Source organism: Gadus macrocephalus, chromosome 9 (genome assembly GCF_031168955.1).
Source record: "Gadus macrocephalus chromosome 9, ASM3116895v1".
Lineage (NCBI taxonomy): Eukaryota > Metazoa > Chordata > Actinopteri > Gadiformes > Gadidae > Gadus > Gadus macrocephalus.
Window position 1 is genome coordinate 11,941,630 of NC_082390.1, and position 16,534 is coordinate 11,958,163.

General features: G+C 42.0%; 3 protein-coding genes across 8 annotated transcripts in view; 2 read left to right on the forward strand and 1 right to left on the reverse strand.

Moving 5' to 3' along the window:
- The window catches only part of LOC132464950 (genetic suppressor element 1-like), a 15,837-nt gene extending 12,209 nt beyond the window's left edge, over positions 1-3,628 (forward strand). Inside the window, 5 exon segments of the mRNA XM_060061583.1 lie at positions 145-258; positions 463-849; positions 1,085-1,396; positions 1,550-1,653; positions 1,785-3,628. Coding sequence (XP_059917566.1) covers positions 145-258; positions 463-849; positions 1,085-1,396; positions 1,550-1,653; positions 1,785-1,925 — 1,058 coding nt within the window. The 3' untranslated portion in view covers positions 1,926-3,628.
- A 34-nt stretch (positions 3,629-3,662) lies between these two features.
- Positions 3,663-6,503, reverse strand: LOC132465106 (dynein light chain roadblock-type 2-like). Its single transcript, XM_060061832.1, has 4 exons — positions 6,382-6,503; positions 6,036-6,111; positions 5,449-5,616; positions 3,663-4,755 (listed from the first exon to the last, which is right to left on the reverse strand). The coding sequence occupies exons 1-4, from the start codon at positions 6,382-6,384 to the stop codon at positions 4,715-4,717; spliced, it is 288 nt and encodes a 95-aa protein (XP_059917815.1). The 5' UTR covers positions 6,385-6,503; the 3' UTR covers positions 3,663-4,714.
- A 366-nt stretch (positions 6,504-6,869) lies between these two features.
- Positions 6,870-15,799, forward strand: terb1 (telomere repeat binding bouquet formation protein 1). Of its 6 annotated transcripts, none has more exons than XM_060061759.1 (18): positions 6,875-7,075; positions 7,333-7,391; positions 7,545-7,655; positions 7,809-7,940; positions 8,302-8,433; positions 9,420-9,480; positions 9,597-9,718; positions 10,008-10,136; positions 10,237-10,389; positions 10,503-10,634; positions 11,027-11,152; positions 11,594-12,012; positions 12,094-12,440; positions 12,565-12,635; positions 13,008-13,118; positions 13,257-13,478; positions 14,841-14,917; positions 15,243-15,799. In XM_060061759.1, exons 2-18 carry the CDS (start codon positions 7,367-7,369, stop codon positions 15,411-15,413), a joined length of 2,541 nt encoding a protein of 846 aa, XP_059917742.1. In that variant the 5' UTR covers positions 6,875-7,075; positions 7,333-7,366; the 3' UTR covers positions 15,414-15,799. The 6 variants fall into 6 exon arrangements, with proteins under 6 accessions (XP_059917746.1, XP_059917747.1, XP_059917745.1 ...); XM_060061760.1 differs by lacking the exon at positions 6,875-7,075 and adding an exon at positions 7,080-7,176; XM_060061761.1 differs by lacking the exon at positions 6,875-7,075 and adding an exon at positions 7,137-7,155.
- Positions 15,800-16,534: the final 735 nt, after the last annotated feature.

Consider the following 16,534-nt stretch of genomic DNA (forward strand, 5'->3'; position numbering starts at 1 on the left):
ATAATTAACTTAATGAGCTACACCTGTTTTCACTCCCACTTTCTACTGTTACACCTCTGATGGAGGCCTGTTAAATGATTCAAACGGTTCTTCAGCTGTCTGTTTGAGTGATGCGTTCGTGCTGATGCCTCCTTCTGCCTGTAGATAAGGAGCATACGGAGGGGCTGCTGAGGGCCATTCAGCAGAAGACCGTGACTCTGGACACCCTCAGATACAATACGTTACCCCCCTGTAGCAGCCCTGCAACTCCCCCTAGAGGTGAGATGAAGAAATACACCCACAAATCGACCTACAATTCAATTCATTAACACATGCACACAAATGAATGTTAAAAAAAAGCAGACCTGCGCACAACCACACACACAAACACTCACACTGACACAGATGCACACACACACACACGTTTTCTCAACGTATTCTACTCAGTACTTCAAACTTCAAACTGTGCCGATCTTCCTTCAGGCGGCTCATCAGAAGTCCGTCTACAGGGCCAATCCAAAGGACAGGAATCCCCGGGCTCCTCCCCTCCCCCCTCCCACCCCATCAGCAAGCACTGCGTAGACCCCTTCAAGCCCTACCCGGACACCCAAATACCTCATCAGCCCCTGCCGGCACTCCTGCACGCCGGAGAGAAGGCTGCATATAAGAACACGTTACAGTCGAGCAAGAAGCAGCTCCAGCCGCAGGGCTTTCAGAACAGCCACCCCTCACCGGCCCCGCGCAAGGAGGCCGGCCCTGGCCTCCAGAACGGGAGGAGTCGTCCCTGGGAGAAATTCACCCCGGAGGCCTTTGCACAGCAGTTCCACCATGCTGTGCTGCAGTCCACACACCGCACTCTGCAGGGCAATGGTAAGGCACAGCAGGGGGGGGCGTGCAAACAGAGGATTAGAATTGTGCTCCCGAGACGATGTTGTGCTTGTGCCGAGCAGTCGCCCCTCACTCCTCCACGCCGTGCCCTTTATCCTTCCCCCTTCCTGCTACTCCCCCGATCGATGGTTGAAATGATAAGTGCGAGGTTTTGGTTTGATCGATGCATTATTGATCGGCTGAGTGGTTGAAACTATGTTTGTGTGTTTGCCTGCAGGCATCCCGGAGGTGAACATGAAGGCCAACCCCTCGCTGCCGCTCAACATGTCCTCGGCCATGAAGAGACCCAGGGTCCACTCCTCTCCTTCTCAACCTGCCTACCACAACGGCCATCACTCCCAGCGCCCGGGAGCCGGGGAAGCCCCCGGAACACAGGAACGCCTGTCGGGGGAAGAGGAGGAGCAGGGAGGGTCTGGACAGGAGGAAGAAGACGAGGAGGAGGATGAGGGGGAGATGGAGGCGGCGGACGCGCCCAGGAAGTGGAGCGGAATAGAGGCCATCTTCGAAGCCTATCAGGAGTACACTGAAGGTGGGCTCACCTCACGGGAGGTTACTGCTTGTCAACGTGGGGGATGTTTTCACCAAGTGGTTCTGACATGTTAGCCGTCCTCCACAATAGGATGCCCTCTCACAGGAAGAAGAATATCCCCCAGAGTAAACTAGACGTGTTTCTTCCTTTCAGAGTGGAGCGTAGAGCGTCAGGTCCTGCACGGTCAATGCAAACGGCTGGAGGCTCAGAACCACACGCTCACCAGGACGGCAGAGCAGATGTCTGTCACCATGGGGGTAAGGCTTTCCTTCCCTGTTCCAACAGCCCGCTATGAGGCTTATTTGTGTTGTCTTTCTTCCTTTGTGAATGAGGTCCCTGTGTGTGTCAGATCAAAATGGGTCTGATTAAAGAGGTTTTATTATTTCAGGAGTTGGTGGGACAGCGGCAGAAGGTGAGGGAGGAGCGGGAACGGCTGCAGGCCCAGCTGGAGCACTTCAGAAGATGCTTGACACTTCCCAGCATTCACTGGGGCAGGGGGCAGGTCCACAGTCACGGGGCCCCAAGGTGACCCCTGAACCCTGGGGTCCAACGCACTCATCTGATACCAAGCCTCTCAATGGATACGATTGGAGGTCCTGGTTCAGATCTCTGAAAGCACTTGAAGCTGTCATATCGTTGTTTTTTCTACCTTAATAGCTTAATTCCGTGCTGCTACCTGACTGATCCTAGTTCCGGATGCCTCCCCGTCATGTCTGCCATGGTGGCCGTGTTCCCCTGGCGAGACCATGGTCAGGATCAGTGCATCCTGGTTCTGTTTTGAACCCACCTTACTGCTACTGCAATTCAGCCACACTGTGTAGCTATTTTGTAACTTGTGCTAGAATAATGCTTACAATGTCTGCCCGTACCCCTTGTTGGCTTTAAGGACTTACAGTCTCGGCTCATATTGTGTTTGTTTAGCATTGGCTGTTAATAACGCAGTCGCGTTTCACTCCAGACTACTGAAAGGTGTCTGTTTTAGTCCCTTGGTGAATACAAACAGTTTGAAGCACACCTCAGGCCTTAAATGTGATGCGTTGGAACAAGAAGCCTGCATAGTTCCCCTAGCTCTCTTAGAGCAGAGGCATGTTATATACAGGGTACTATAGCCCTCTGGTGCAGCAATTTGTAATGCTGGCGCTTTCTAGTTAGGGTTCTATTGCTTGTGTGTTCCATGTAGGGTTCTCAAGGGAATAGGAATAATCCTACAGACAATATCTAGAAATAAGTAATACATTATCAATGGCAAAAAAGTATAAAGGTTAAAAAACCGATAGTGAGAGTAGATACATTTCATTTCATGTATTTTTGGTTTTCTATAGGTAGCGGTTGAAGTGGAAGAATATTAGTGTAGGTACTCCTATGTATTTTCATGGGCATTAGGTTGGGTATTTCTATTCGAATCAAAGACAAAATGTCAGGCTGCAATTTAAATACATGCATGTCAATATTGAATAAGAATTGGGCTGACTAAAGCAGAAGCACAAACACAAGGAGTCATGATTTGTTAGCATATGTACTGCCTTAATACTTGATGGGGAGAGAGAGATCAGCACCTAACCCTTACCCTGGTACCCCACTCGGAGTCGGGGTACACTACAAAGGTCCCCCACTTTTGTATTCCAAAGATTGGTATTTGTAAGATCACGTTGTATAAGGATTGCTTCTAGTCCCAATGAAATGTTGTTTGACCTTTTTAGATACCCGAACAGGTTTCTTTTGAGGAGCGAGTAGCTCTGAGGGTTGACTATGGGAACCTTTCCCAGGCTGTGATCAGGATTAAATTATCATTGTTTTAAAAAGGCAATGTCACCCTCCCCTTGTAAGACTCGTACATGCCTGTGGATGTTTGTTTTTACGTTACTTTAAGTTCACTCTACAGTGAACTTCTAAGCGAGACGCTCTGACACATTGGGGGGGCTGGTTGGGGAAGATGAAAGTAGGATTTTCCTAGGACTCATTCCTGGGAGCGTATACAGGAAGTGCTACCTGTGTCTGGGAAAAATAAGTTATCAAAGCCTTTTTGAGAAAAACATTTTCCTCAGAAAATATAAAAGCCAAATTAACCTTTGGTTTCCTTAAAGGTAAAAAGCTGTTAAGATTGTGTAATTTACCAAAATCACCTGATACCATATTTAATATATATTTTTTGTCTTTGTATGTTCTTTGTGTGACAAACATTGGAATGCACTATCTATTTTTGGATATTAATAAATGACGCAACTTCAGTTATTCAACTGTAATCATTTTTTTTATTAAAAATAGCATACTCATATTGTCTGAAATAGGAAACAAATATTTTCTTATCTTGGACCTGCATCTGTATTGAAGGTTACCAGAGGCTTGGACAGACACTGTCCAGTTGAAATTAGTCCGTCAACAGGTCATGAAATCACACTCATTCTTTTTGTTGCCATTTGTTTAAATCGACTGTTATGTGATATATTATTTGAGTTGTACAATTATAATGAACTATTTATTAACAAATATCACTGTATATTCTGATGGTGCTTTACAATAAAATACTAATAATATAAATAACTTGTATTTTTTCTGTGTATCAGAAAAACAATATTATGAATTAGATGCATACAAATCTTGGCTTAGAACCAACTTTACCGTCCCGTTTGAGGAATGATCAACCAAAGTTTGGATTTCGACATTAGATAAGGATAAGAAAAGGATTGTTACTTTCATGCATAATGTCTTAATGTAGTTGGTGTGGCTACGGTCAGGGTGAGGATCAGAAGCACCGCAAGTTATTTTGGCACATCTCTACATTTATAGTTAGTTATTCATCAGCAGCTGCTGTAGGACATGAACCGCGACGGGTTCATGTGAAAGCTTACCCATGTGACTAGCACAAGGTGTAACCAGGACCTCTGCATGAACTCCAGAATTCATTAATGTACAAATAGAACATTAACAACCAAAAGATGTTAGCCAGCAGCAGATGCGTGAATAAAAAGCTCATATCTGACTAGAAATGTGTCATTATGCTCAGACTGTCCCCCTGCGGCTTCTATTACCACAAGGAAATAACTGATCCTATAAGCTCAGTCCTCACGGTGTCGTGTGGTTTTATTGGAGGACTTAATTGCCTGGTGAATACAACTCTACTTCTGCTGAATGTATTCCCAATTACATTTTTATTCAGTCTCCAAAAACAAATCAAGGGAATGCAAAACAAGCAAAGACACACAAAAACGACTAAGTGAGCAGCACACTAGGTAGTGAGAAACGTGGACATTAAAACACTAAACTGTTTGTTGTTCTTATCCTCCGGGTAGATGACTGGGGCAGAGGGAAGCGTGACTCTCACGGGATGTTCTGTATGACAATCAGCAGAAACTCGTTCTCTGGGGAAAAGTGTGTGGGAGAAATTAAGTTAACCAACCACACCTTGTTCTATTTTTGTTTGTTTATAATTGTTAACATAACTTCAAGGGGCCCGCATTGAAAACATTCAAAGTGATGAACAACAAAGAGTGATCTTAATGAACTGGGAGGTGAGGATACCATCCTACTACTCCAAAGACAGGTGGCTGGAGGATTTCTTTCTCATCTCTTAAGCAGGGAAAGGCTACATCAATCTTCAGGGACCTAAACCAGGACTCAAGCAAGTTCTAGGATACTGTACGATCCTACCTAGACTTCTCTTGATCACAGATACTTCCCTTTATAATGAATGCTCAGGGTCAGGGATCACATTATGCTTTCCCATTCTACATGTTTCCATTAACTTACGACCTTCCTACCTGCAGCATCCATTCTGATTCTTCTGTTTATCTATCCAAGTTTCTATCTATCTGTCTATCCGTTCATCTAGCTGCACCCCATGTGAATCAGAGCACTGTCCTACATCCCCCCCCCCACCGCTATAGGTCATCCATGTTGTCTTTGTTATCGTTGTGTATTCTGTAATTGTTCTCACTACTGTTGTTGTTTCATGTGCTGTGTCTTTGTTGTTTATGAAAATGCAAGAAAATAAATATATAGAATTAGAATTTCTCGAAACATAGCTTCAGAAATAAATGGTTGAATGTGCTTACCTGGCGCCACCATAATTTCGTGTTTTTTTGAGCGAATACGAAGACATGTGAGTTCGTTCTGTGGGTCAATGTCCCGAACACTGCTCCTAGCCTGCATGGTCAGCAGGCGCAACAGCCCTGCATACTGGACCGCAGTTGAGTTATCTAACGTAGTTCTGATTGGAATACCTGAAAATAACGAGCAAACCATTGCTTAACTAAACGTGCACATACAAGTCTTTCAATGCTACATACAGCCACCCACATTTACATGACAACACAGATACAGACACACATGCAAGCAGCGACACACACACACACACGCACGCACGCACGCACACACACACACACACACACACACACACACACACACACACACACACACACACACACACACACACACACACACACACACACACGCACACACACACGCACGCGCACACGCACACGCACACACATACACACTTTACCTCCCTTAGGCAAAATGATATAAGTCTAATGTCTAATGTATGAATAAATTAGCCACAGTTAAAAAAAAGTATGGTTGGTCTACGGCAAAATAAGATACTCATAATGTAGGCTTTTATGACACACTTGGAAACACTAACCTTCTGCATTTATGACTATTGTGCCAATCACACCTTCGTGTGTATCAATTCTCTTCAAAGTCTCCTCAATTTCAGCCTGAAGGTTGAAAGAAATGAAAAAATAAACACATATTATACCTTTAAACACATCAAATTAAGCAACATATAATCAATTTTAAAACAATCCCAACAAGGTAGTCCGAAGTTTGTGGCCAACTGGGATGGATGAATTAGCCTAACAAGAATTATATTGAATGTAACTAGTATTTGTTTCTTTGTATAGCCAGACGACAAAAAAGAGAAACACAGGACCTGCCTGATGACATGTATAGTGTTGGGTAAACAGTTTCAGTCCCAAAAATCTTACCATTTTAGAAGGAGCTACCTAGTAGCTTTGGACCGTCGTTGTCCAGTCCACCAGTTGCTGCAGCGTCCCTCCGTTGCTATGGGAAACGGAAGGGTGTCAGCGGAAGTAAGGGCCATTGTGTATTTTTCTCAACTAGAATAAAAACGGGGTATGATCAGTAAGCTATGTAAATAATAAATGATGGCAACATGATGATGAAAAATAAAGTAACAAATTTGGTCAACAAATTGTATGGATTGAAGTAATATAATTAATATTCCAGAATCCAAAAGCATAACGAAATGTTTCCAAATGCCAACTCCATGTTATTGGTAGTAGGCTACATTTCAATAAGAGCATATTTTTAATGAAAGTAATTGAAATCAACTGTTTTTTATCTGTTTATTATGCTTCAAAACTGCTGAACATTCGTGTGTTTCTATCAACGTGATACAGTCAAAGCGAAGGTGAGACGCAAAGTGAACTACGTATCGTTACGCACGTTTCCCGCTTGGTAGATGAATATCAGGGAGCTCATTATTAATAAAAAATATTTTTAAAATAATTAAATGTTTTGCAAATAATATATGAGATATTTTTGAAAATTTCCTTTCACTTTAAATTGGAAGGAGCTTCTCCTTGTAAACCTGGCAATTTATGCACACGCTCGACTAGCCTAAACTGGCTTACTACTGTGAGTCGGACGTGGACACGAGTAAGTTAGCATTCATAACTAAACAGTTGTTTCGTTGTAACCTGTTATCGGGGCCGTTTAGTGCCAGCTACAAAATAGATGTATGTAACGATTTGGACACAGTAAGGGTTTATCTCATAGTTTAGCTACGTTAATATCAAATATTCTCACAACATTTGTATAATAAGTTTTGGTCGGTTCAAATGTATGTATTGGCCTGCGGTGTAAGCAATATACAGTTGTGCTGAATTAACTACAGTAATATTTTGGCTTCCAAGGTCTAATGTTTAGAGGGTTATGTGAAACAAGAAAATGGATATCAGAAACACGAACAGTAGTAAGTAGTATACATTAAACCTTTTAATTAAGCTTTGTTTGCTAGCCTTTATTATGCTAATCAGGTGTAGTATGGGTACGTCATGTGTAGCCTACGTCAAGACTGCGTGAAAAGAACGTTGTTGCATTTCTAACTGGCTATTTTATTTTTCAGCAACAAAGACGGATCTTAGTTTGCTGATTGAGGTTCTGAAGTTTCAGATGAAATGCCCTGAATCCCAGAAACAAGCTCTTCTTGCCATCTATTCCATTTGTCAAAACAGAGGTCAGATTGAAATAGACAGGAACATTTAGACATCTTCTTAACACTGAGAATGTCTTAATAGGCATGCCATCTCCGAAGTATACTGCATTTTGACTGATTTTGTATCAACACAATAATAAATAATCGAATAGGTTTTATGTATTTACTCCTCAGAGGATAATGTGGACCTGTTCAGAGAGATGGGAGGTGTAGCGTTTGTTTACAGCCTTTCCAAGTCAAGTTTTGTTCATCCAGATGTCAAGGAGACAGTGCTTTTTACGCTCGGAACTCTAGCAGAGGCAAATGGTGGGTGGTATTGAACTATTCTGTTGTTGCATGTGAGTAGCACAATACATCATTGTGTTAAAACAGTATTCAAACACCCTTTAAAGAATTGATAAATACCTAGTTTACCTAATGAGAAAACTTGAAAGGTATTTAACCTTATTAGTTTTACTCAAGTTTATTCTGTTAAGCTAACATCTGCAAAACAATGGATCATTTTATATAATGATATATATTATCTACAATTATATATCGTTGTATTTAACAAACATGTTTGTTGTTAATTTATTTAAGAGTTTATACTTTTGTTTTGTTAGTTCTCTCGCTGCGAAAGAATTCACCTGACCAACAATGATAATAAGATGTACATTTCTCCTTATAGTGTACTGCAAGACCTATCTGTGCAGAAAGGACACATTCTCCCACCTTGCTACCTTGCTTCAGATACCAGATAGCCCGGTTACACTGCGACGGGTGTCTGTCTACCTGCTGTCTGTGCTGGTAGCCAACAACAGTAAGATCACGTCTAGATAAAGAATATAGCTATTCTTTTGAATTACATACTTATTTACTCATTTTACTGGGACAGTGTACATTTATCCAAAGATTGTGAATTTTAGCTGAAGTCCCTATATACATATGTGTATATATATATATATATATATTGAATGTACAGACAAAACTTGTGATCATTTGTGTTGAAGAAGAGCTCAATTCTAGGTGAACTGCATGTTGCACTTTCTTTCAATTCATATCTGTTTTTAACCAATCATTTCGCTGGTGTGGGGGATCTGTAACCTTATAATTATCTCACACGAACTAAAATCAACACAATGTAGGCTGGCCACTTTGGAAATGCACTTATTCAAATATTCATCCATTCCCTTCTGAAAGCTTCATCCATTCGTGCGAACGAGTTATTTCTTCGGTTGACTGTAACGAAACAACAAAAGGCTCTACTCTGCCCCATGCAGTTTCTGTTTGCAGGTGTTGTGCCATAGTACGCACCCCTGTTGTGAAATTTGCCCCCTCGTGATTCTTTTCGAAGGGAATAGATGAAAAGAGAAGACCATTAGATATTGAATATAATAGCTTTAACTAGGTCATTCTTAACAGATAATAACGGCTCTTGTTATTGATGTAATAATTACATGAAGTTATTCATATTAGCCATTTCAACATTCATCATTTCCATTCATCCAATCATTTAAATTATGTTTTACACTAGGGAAAGGTTCACTTTTCATAAAAATTGTTGGCCTATCGTACTTTGTCTTTGTATCATTAAAAGTCACTATATTGACTGATTGAGGTGACGCATTTCACAACAGTGGTGCAACACAGGCCCAGACTGCTGGCTCCTTCAAAGAAGTTCTGCTATAGCTTAGTAGGACTGCTGGATCCGAGATAAGGCAACAACGGAAATATTTGATACAATTTGTACGGGGAAAAATTTATTATGAATTGAGTTATGAAAGCTGTTTTCTTCTGTGCTGTCAGAATTAGGACAAACATTTGCACAGAACACTGGCTGCCTGGATATTCTCTTGGAGCTCTTCAGGTATTGTTCCTTTGTGCCATGTTTCCAATATTGTGACGAGCATCATATTATACAACACTCAATGAATACACCACATAATACAAGCTCTTTTAACTTTATAAACTATCACCTTGCAGGACTAGTTTTCCGTTTTCAACGTCTGATGAAAACCCAATGCTGCTTAACGTCTCTCAAATGTACCAACTTTGGACATCAGTGGCCAACGCTCTCTGTGGCTGTGTCAACAACCCTCAGAATGGTAAAAAAATGTTGGGCTTCGTAGTCAATATAAATTACATGATCTGATTACAGGTAACATTGCTATTACAATGTAAGCGTAAAACATTGTGATACCTCTTGCCATTCTTAAAAGATCCACAATATAATGGGAAATATGGGAACAAAAAGTTAGCTGTGTACCTTCCTAACCTTATGAATGTTTAAAATATTAATATATTATGTATTGAATTATACAATATAATATTGCTCAATAGCTATCTTAACCAGCTGTTGTAGCTTGTTTACCATGTTTGGTTGTTGTTGTGCAGAGGATGCACAGCGCATTTGTGTGGCAGCCTATCCCCTGATGAAGACCTGGCTGCAGCAAATCACACTCCCTCGCCCGGAAATGTTTCAGCCACTATGCTTCTTTATAGCAATGTCAGTCGGCAATAACTGTGAGTAGTGTCAGACGGAGGAGCATGATCCTGACCAGAAAAGGACACAGAGAGGGGAAACAAACCAAGTAACTGCAAACTAACCCCTCTGTCTTTCTAGCCTATACTCAAGAGAGTTTCTCTGCCTCTGGCTGTCTGGAAACTCTGACTTGCACACTGGTCCGCTTAGCTGCAGATGCAGAGAAGAGCCTGTTGTGTTGTCAGATCTCCGTCATCATCACCAAGACCCTGTCTTCCTGCTTCACAGACAATGGTGACTCAAGTCTCGCATCCCAAAACACAATACAATAGTGAATTTTATTTTTTTACAAAACAAGCTATATCTTATCTAACTGTGAATATGATGTGTACGTATCACCATCCAAGCTGTTTCAGTGAGAGCCCTGGCTCAGTATGGCCTGGTTCCCCAGCTCGTCTCCCTGCTCTCCAGTGCTCACCTGGAGCCTAAGGACAGGATCCCAGTCCTGCTCACCCTCGGCCACTGCACCGAGGCCTCAGGTACAAGGCCTTCACTCATCTCAAGAGGACAACGTTCCCGTAGCTACAGCCTTCTGCACTTCAGGACTAGAAATAATGATCTGCAGGTCCCACTCTCATGCTCAAATCACTCACACACTCACAGCATGACGCTGTTCAATTGCTTATACTTATCATAGGACACTGAAAATGTACTACACATTGATGCAAAAAGTAGATTCGATACATTTTTTAGACAATACAATTGTCAATACAATAATTACAGATATAAGGGTAGATTGTGGCAAATGATGTATATTTCTTAACCATTGACCTCTGGGTCCGGTGGGCCAAAGAGACCCATCCCTTCTCGGACTGCATGTTGCCTTGTTGCCCTGGACGCTAGCATTCCTCTTGACCTTCTCCATCCGTAGAGGAACACCAGCACCAGTTGGTGCAGTGTGGAGGCCTGTCCGCCATCATCACCCTCCTCACTGAGTCCCCCTCGGAGGATCTCAGGAAGGCCACGACCTTCATTCTGCAAACATGCAAACAAGCCAGTGAGTCACAAGCCTTTGTATGTTAATCATCAGGATGTTTGGATTGTTCGGGAAATGTTTAGATTTAGAAGTAACAGTTAAGTAAGAATACCAGACATCTCCTGGTTGAAGCTTCAGAAATGCATTTATTAAATTAATATCTAAGTTAAATTTGTTGAACTGAGAAACGAGGCCAATTGAGACATCACTAAGGGGTTATGGTAACTTGGGATGGTATTTTGTCTAATTATGATTTATAGTCTTTTCAAATTTGGACCATTTAAGAGACTAACTGAAGTGGATTGACATATTCTGCCAATTCTTTGACGATGATGATAACCCTGAGTTTCAGGCCTTCCTACACTGTACTAAACAGAAAGGCATGAGACAAATTATTTAATGGGCGGAACGTTGGTTTCAAAGTGCATATTGATGGAAATAACCATGTGTGTGTATGTAAAGCAATGTCCTTGGGAGGACCTGCCCCGGACTGCGAGGAGGCCGGGACCTTCACCAACATGGACGCCTACTGGGATTCAGCCAATGAGCTGCTGAACAGAATCCATCGGCTGGAGAAGAGCCAGCGGGGGACGGCAGTGGCAACAGACACAGCTCGTAGACAAGGGGTTGAAGAAATGTTGAAGGAGAGTTTGGGAGAAGAGGAGATCCGCATGGAGTTCACCCCCCTGGCCTGTGCCAAGCAGAACGCCCCCAGAGGAGGGGAGCGGGAGTGGCAGGGAAGAGACCAACCGTACCGCTGGAGGGACTCCACAGGGCGGCCATTACCGCAGAGAAACCACACAGAGGACGCCTATGAAGAAGAAGAGGACCAGAAAACAAGTGTTCGAGAGGGACATGCAGCTCCCTACCCGGTGCAGGTGGTAAGTATTTGAACACTGAAATGGGTATGAATTAAACCTCTGTGCCAGAGGTCACTCATCTAACCCCTCAATTTTGAACAGAGCCAGGTAAGGAGGAGGATTTTCTACAGCTACAAGGAAGAAGACCCACCCAAAGTCTTGGCTGAGTGTGACAGAGTGCCAGAGGAGGTCGTTGCCCTTCACCAGAACAACAGTCATGTCGGCCATGTCAACACACAGTACTCCCAGCCAGAGAGTCACAAGGCCTCTGCCAACAGAGGCAACAGCTCTCTCTCTGCAGCCCGCTCCAACCCTGCAGCTCCAGGACGGGCTCTTAGTGGTGCTGTTGGCTGTGAGATAATGTGTTCAATGTGCAAGGGGACTGGAACTGTTAAATATACCTCAGACATCATACCACCAGATGGTGCCAGAGAGCCACATACAGACAGGTCAGTTAAGAGTAAAGCGTCATTATTCACTTCTATAGTCCTTATGGTAGTAAGGTGTTCGAAAATGGCTGTGTGAATATTTGAGAAGGCTAGGGAGAGATTTTATTATTTTCCCTGCTTCCAGTGAAGTGCTTTACCTCCCGCCACCAATGAAGCAATCTATGGCCAAACAAAGGAAATGGATTGCAGATGACGGTATGACTCACTCACAGCAACATAAAGAAGCATTCAACACAAAACAACTTCTCTCTTTCTCTTTCTCTTTCTCTCTCTCCTTTCTCTTTCTTTCTCTCTCCTCTTTCTCCTTTTCTTTCTCTCTTTCTCTCCTTTCTTTTTCTCTCTCTCTTACATTTACATTTAAAGCATTTTGCGGACACTTTTATCCAAAGCAACTTACAATAAGTACATTTGCCAGAAGAAAGAGAAATAATATATCTCTGTCGGTGCAGTTAGATATTCATAGAAAGAAGTGCCAAGCACTAACAGTTCCCCATGATAGCTAGGATAAGGCTCTCTTTCTCTTTCTCTTTCTCTTTCTCTTTCTCTCTCTCTCTCTCTCTCTCTCAGATGCATTGTCTTTGTGTAGCGAGCTGCTGGACAATGAGATCAGGCAGCTGAGCCGGTTCCCAGAGAATGAAGCTATACATGTAGCACCACCGTTAGGAGAGAGGTGCTCAGGTAGGAAATCATGTTGTCTTTGTTTTATGACATCATTCACTGATGATCAATCCTAAATAAAAATATATATATCTTTACAGTGAGAGCCGTGGGTCATTGCTCCCTGACCTTGTTGGTTTGTGTGTCTTTTTGTCTCAGGCTGTGTGTTGCCATTTGATGCGGTGACCAGCAGAACGTTCTGGGCTCTCCAGAGCTCCTGTCTCCACAGCTGTGATCTGCACAGAGTGCTGGAGGAGGCCAGCGATGCGTTCAGAGCACGGTACACACAGGAGACACAAGGAGGCGATGGGGGGTTGGCCAATGCACACCAGGACTCACGTTCAGGAGAAGTGCAGCAGAGACACCGGGGAGGTTGGAGAGGTATGGAGGCAGTCACCCTGCTTACACACCCACACACACACCTACCTATGTTTTTACCTCAAAATCGATTTAGTCTGCAGAGAAAAAGGCAACTGGGTCATAAGCCTTCATTGTGTTGGTTAGTTAGTGTTTGAGCAGCGTTTGGTCGGAGGCTTGGAGAATGAGAGAGATCAGGCAAGAGACTCAGAAGAGATTATTATTCCAGTTATTTTTGACTCTTGCCAAAGGGACTGGGTGTGGACATTTTAATAAAAACATCAGCAATACTATAACTAGCGTACTATCCTCCCCTGCTGTGAGGTTCTCCGGGGGCTCTGTGGGCAACACATTACACCTGCTGGTGGTTCTCACGGATCAGGCTGACACCTGATTCAAGCAGCGCTCCGACGGGAACACTCAGCATATTCCATGTGCATTTCTAAAGTACAACTCATTCTAACTGCAAATACTTTTTTTATCTGTTGGGAATTTGCATCAGCCGGGGGATGAGTGCTTGTGGTTGTACCTGTCCCATCCAGTGTCTCCCTAGAGGCCATGTTCTCACCTCAGGCACACACCGCTTCAGATGAATATGTTATGCTAATCTCTTCTTTAAAGATCTTCAATAGATCAGCCTAGTTTTGATTATGTAAATACTTCCCAAGGTATTTTTAAACCTGCAATTATGATTCTGTATAAATGCAGCACATTCTTGTAAACAATCCTCTTATGGGGTTTGCCTCTTATCTGTGGTTATTCTGATTCGTATTGCCGTGCCAAGCCAGCTACATACGGTTTGTTTGTGTCTGGGGGAGATTTAATATTACTCTTTCACAGAGATGCATGCATACTGTACCACTGTATTTCTCTGCTGTTGCCATCTTCCGCTCATGGTTATCGTGGTCTCTACTCTCCCTCCCTTCTCCTCGTCGTGTCAACAGCGTCGCAGGGTTGTTTCGTGTGTTCCTGTACAGACTTGTTTCCCGCAATTGTGTACACCTGTGTTATTACGTGATTGAGTTCACCTGTGCGTTTCTCTGTCTATTTAAGTCAGTCCTTTCTACCTGTTCCTTTGCAAAGTGTGTGTCAGTATTATCTGCATGTTCCTTGTCTTAACTCCCTACTGTGAAGTCAACATTCTCATTTACATATTCAGCCTGTTCAGATCTGTAGTTTTTTACCCTACCCGTTATTTTTGGTTTACTGAGGTATCTATTAAAGAATATTTTTGGCAGGCATCTTGAGCTGTGTGTGTGTGTGTGGGGGGGGTGGTATGCAGATATGTTGGTTGTTGGAGTTAAGCACACAAACCCTTCACATATTTACAGCACATACCGTCACACATATATTAATATCTTTGTATATATATATATATATATACAGGAAGAGGTCATGACGTCGAAGAAACCGCTCACATTGGAGAGCCAAAGACTAAGTCTGATCGAGAGGCTGGTTCTACTGTAAGATAATTATAATATTTATTTTATTATAAAATTATATTTTCCAAATGCCAGGCATGCATGATTACCGCTCCAAAAATTTGCTCAGTTAGGTTTGTTGACTATTTTTCAGTTATTTAGAGGAAGCAAGTAGTCTTATAGCTCCACATTTGAATTTAGGAAGGTTAAATCCTTGGCCTATAACCGTATGTGTGATCAATTAGATATCTAGAGGTGATGATGTTGGAGAGTTTCTGCTCTAAATGTGCAAAATATGGTGACTGAAGCTTTTATATGTACCTGTTCTTTCTTTTCACTTTGTTGGTTCTCCTTAATCGTTCTGCAGCAGAGGAGGAGAAATGACTTCAGCAGGGAGGAGGTGACGTATCTTCTGAACGGGGTCAAGAAGTTTGGTTTCTCCTGGAACTCCATCTTGTGGTCATACCCCTTCCAGCCTGGGCGCACCAATGTTAACCTGGCTAAGAAGTACAGGCAGCTAATGGTAAAAGCGACCTAACCCTAATACTACTTTCGAATGGAAACGGTATCCTACCCTAATTCTACCTTTGTGATTCATTTACTTGATTCATTTATTTAAGTTCGCCAAACCACTACTTTATTCTGATCTGTTGGTTATTTTTCTCTTTGTTTGTGCCCAGATATTTATTGAACCTAAACGTCTGAGTTTGTAACCATGTTAATCGCAAATAACGTTAAATAAATAAGGAAGCTATATATTACAAATGTTTGAATTTAGTATTGTAACTTCATAGTTTCATTGTGGAGTACAATGTAGTCATATAAATAATAATTTATTGAGTTCTGTTTACCAATGCATTTTATTAAATTGCATTTGAAATTTCTTAGTTGGTGTTTCTCAATAAAATGTAATGTTCAATTCAGCATATGGCTCTGCTTTTGTTTTAAAGGTTTCTATTGGCTTTTTACTATATTGTGTCATGGAAACAAATGCTTACTTTTGTCCTGTACTCCTATGGTCATTCTCTGAGAATAAAGTAAATTAACCACAAACAAGGAGAGTCATATGGCAAGCAGTTTGTTTATTGAGCTGAAGGCCTGTGGCATGAGGTATGAATCATCACTGCTGAGAAACACCCATAGAACCTCTGAAACATGTTAAAACAAGCTCTTAACATTTATCTTACCTGCCTCATTATTCAATGTTTTAATGAGTATTCAAATTCCCCTTGCTCCCATCTAGCCCAAAGGCTGAAGCATATTTAAATAACAAAGGTATCATTCAAAGGCCAGGCTTATGAAACACCACTGAATCTCTACCCCAACACTTTTAGAAGTATATGTTCCAATTTACAAAATATGGCTATTTTTGTTTTAAGTCCCATAAACATCCCATTTTTATTTACACCCACTTAAAATAAACTGTTAAGATCTAAAAAGAAGAAAAATATATAATGTTGCCTCCAAGTCTTGAGGATTCATACTTATTAGCTTGTTTAAGACTACTTTAAAGAGCAAGTTTCACAACAGGAAAGATCCAAATCTCCACTTTATAATATCTCTATTCAGGCTATGTATTTAACATCCTTATATGGTTATTAATTGCGTCCAAGAATACTGTCATCTGTCAGACATCTAGACCAGGATCTAGACCAGGGA